The sequence below is a fragment of the Cebus imitator genome, unplaced genomic scaffold (assembly GCF_001604975.1).
Source record: "Cebus imitator isolate Cc_AM_T3 unplaced genomic scaffold, Cebus_imitator-1.0 Scaffold537, whole genome shotgun sequence".
Taxonomy (NCBI): Eukaryota; Metazoa; Chordata; class Mammalia; order Primates; family Cebidae; genus Cebus; species Cebus imitator.
In genome coordinates, this window is record NW_016107852.1 from 202,913 (window position 1) to 204,956 (window position 2,044).

General features: G+C 41.4%; 1 protein-coding gene across 15 annotated transcripts in view; it reads right to left on the reverse strand.

The window, feature by feature from the left end:
• SEPTIN11 (septin 11) overlaps positions 1 to 2,044 on the reverse strand; it is an 88,203-nt gene that overhangs the window by 24,603 nt on the left and 61,556 nt on the right. For all 15 annotated transcript variants that reach the window (XR_005197746.1, XR_005197747.1, XM_037733544.1 and 12 more), the window contains exon 5: positions 606 to 767. Coding sequence is in view for 13 of the 15 variants with exons in the window: in XM_037733544.1 (XP_037589472.1) it covers positions 606 to 767 (162 nt within the window). In the remaining 2 variants the exon portion in view is untranslated. The remainder of the gene's footprint in view (positions 1 to 605; positions 768 to 2,044) is intronic.

A 2,044-nucleotide genomic window follows, 5' to 3' on the forward strand; every position in this document is an offset into this window, starting at 1 on the left:
AAAAAAAAAAAAAAAAAGACACACAAAAGAGCAGTGAAACAGACTTGAGCATCTACCGGCAGGATGGAGACTCACCAGGAGGGATTAGATGACAAACACACAGAGAACCACTGTTGCTTTAATCATTTATCTCCTGACTAGTTCCTCTCTGTGATGTGGAAATTGTATCAACTGCCAGTTACCTAATGATTCAGGAAAGGGTAGGAAAAATAGAAAGGAGGGAAGGGCAGGATCCAATCACCAGAACAAAATTGGGAAAAGCCGACATATTTCTGCCAAGATTGGTGGAAACAAGCACAGATCTATTTCCTTTGAGCTGCTTTTTGTGAACTGGTGCTAGGCTGGCATTTCCTTCTCACAAGATTTGCTGTAGAAATCATAATTGTTTGGGAAGGAAATCTGAGATCATCTTGTCTAAGCTCCCATTTGACAGATGGAGAAACTGAAGAGCAGACTGGTTAAACGACTTGAAGTGGTGGCAAAGCTGGACTAGACCTGAAGTCATCAGGTTCCTAGTCAGCCCAGTGCTCCAGCCACTCTACAGAGCTGCTAGTAAGACAGGCGTTCATAAAAGTCACTTGTTCCCATTTGACTTGAGGACTTACACTCATTGTTGCGTTAATCTCTGCCACTGTTTCCTCATCAGTGGGAAACTGATATATCTGGACCCCATTGCTGACTAGTTCACTCATGATCTTGCTCTTGAATTTGTGCAGCTCGTTCTTGGCAATGGTGTCAGCTTTCGCAATTATTGGGATGATGTTCACCTGCAAAACAGACATGTCCATTTTTACACTATTCCAACGTAAGAAAAACAGACAAGTGAATAAAACAGCAAACAAATAAAATGTGCATAACCTCACCATACAAAACAAACATGTTTCATGCCTGTATCAAAACATCTCATGTACCCCATAAATATACAAACCTACTATGAACCTCCAATTTTTTTTAAAGTAGAGATGATAATGGGAATCAGACTTTCCACCTAGGTGAAAAATTAAGACCTGAGATAAACTTTTAGTTCCATATTCAAACACTTTTACTTCCTCCCATCCTGCGCTGAAAGTATGCTTGTAATTTCCTCTCCTGTGCTGTCTCATTTTTCTTTACAGAATAAAGGAAGTGTTACTATTCTACGACAAATAATGATAACAAAGGAGCCTATTCTTTGAATGACGAAACACTCCTTTCAGACCCTCCCATCTACTTTAGGCTCTTGATTTTTGCACACCCTAACAGTGTAATAACCGAGTTTTTGTTAGAGCAGTGGAGTATTCAGTTCTACGCAGTGCAACATCCTTTCTTTCTTCTGATGACCTGAAAATTGCTAGGAGAGGAGAACCTAAGTAGTAACCAAAACAAAAGGGTTTCACCCACTGTAAAATTTTTGAAAATCACACCAACTAATTCTTTTGAAAATCAGCTTCTATCAAATTACTCCTTCCTGCCAGAATAAAACCGAGCGCCAAAGGCAAGGCTCACTTTCACAGCATCGGTTTCAAAGAACAGGGGAGAACTCCGAATTTCACATTTGTGGCAGAAAGCCCAGAAAGGATATCCTAGAGCGCAAGTTTGGAACGTCCAATGTGGACGTTCTTTTCCCGGCTGCCCCCAGCCCTGTGCACAGAACACATCTCTAAATTCACATTTTAAGATTAACTTCCCCCTACTCCCTGTAGAAAAAGAGGTTTCAATAAGACGTTACTGACATCCGATATATAGAACAATGCTCTTTATCCAGCGCAGGTGAGAGAGAACAGACTTGGCAAGGAAGCTGTCCTAGCCAGTGAACAGAGTCTTTAGGGACGTGGTCGGGTCACATCTGCATGCCTTTGCATCTCCTTTTATCCAAAGGTCAAATTACAAATTCTGATAAACCAGAGTGAGATGACATGCTGACAGAAAGACCTATTCTTCAACCTATTCCTCAACCTGCTCCTAAGCTCACCATGCTTGGACTTCCTCCAGCAAGCTGCAGACTAAGAAAAACATCATTGATGGTGGGGGCAATGTTTGGATCAGGACTGGAGGAATAAGAAAC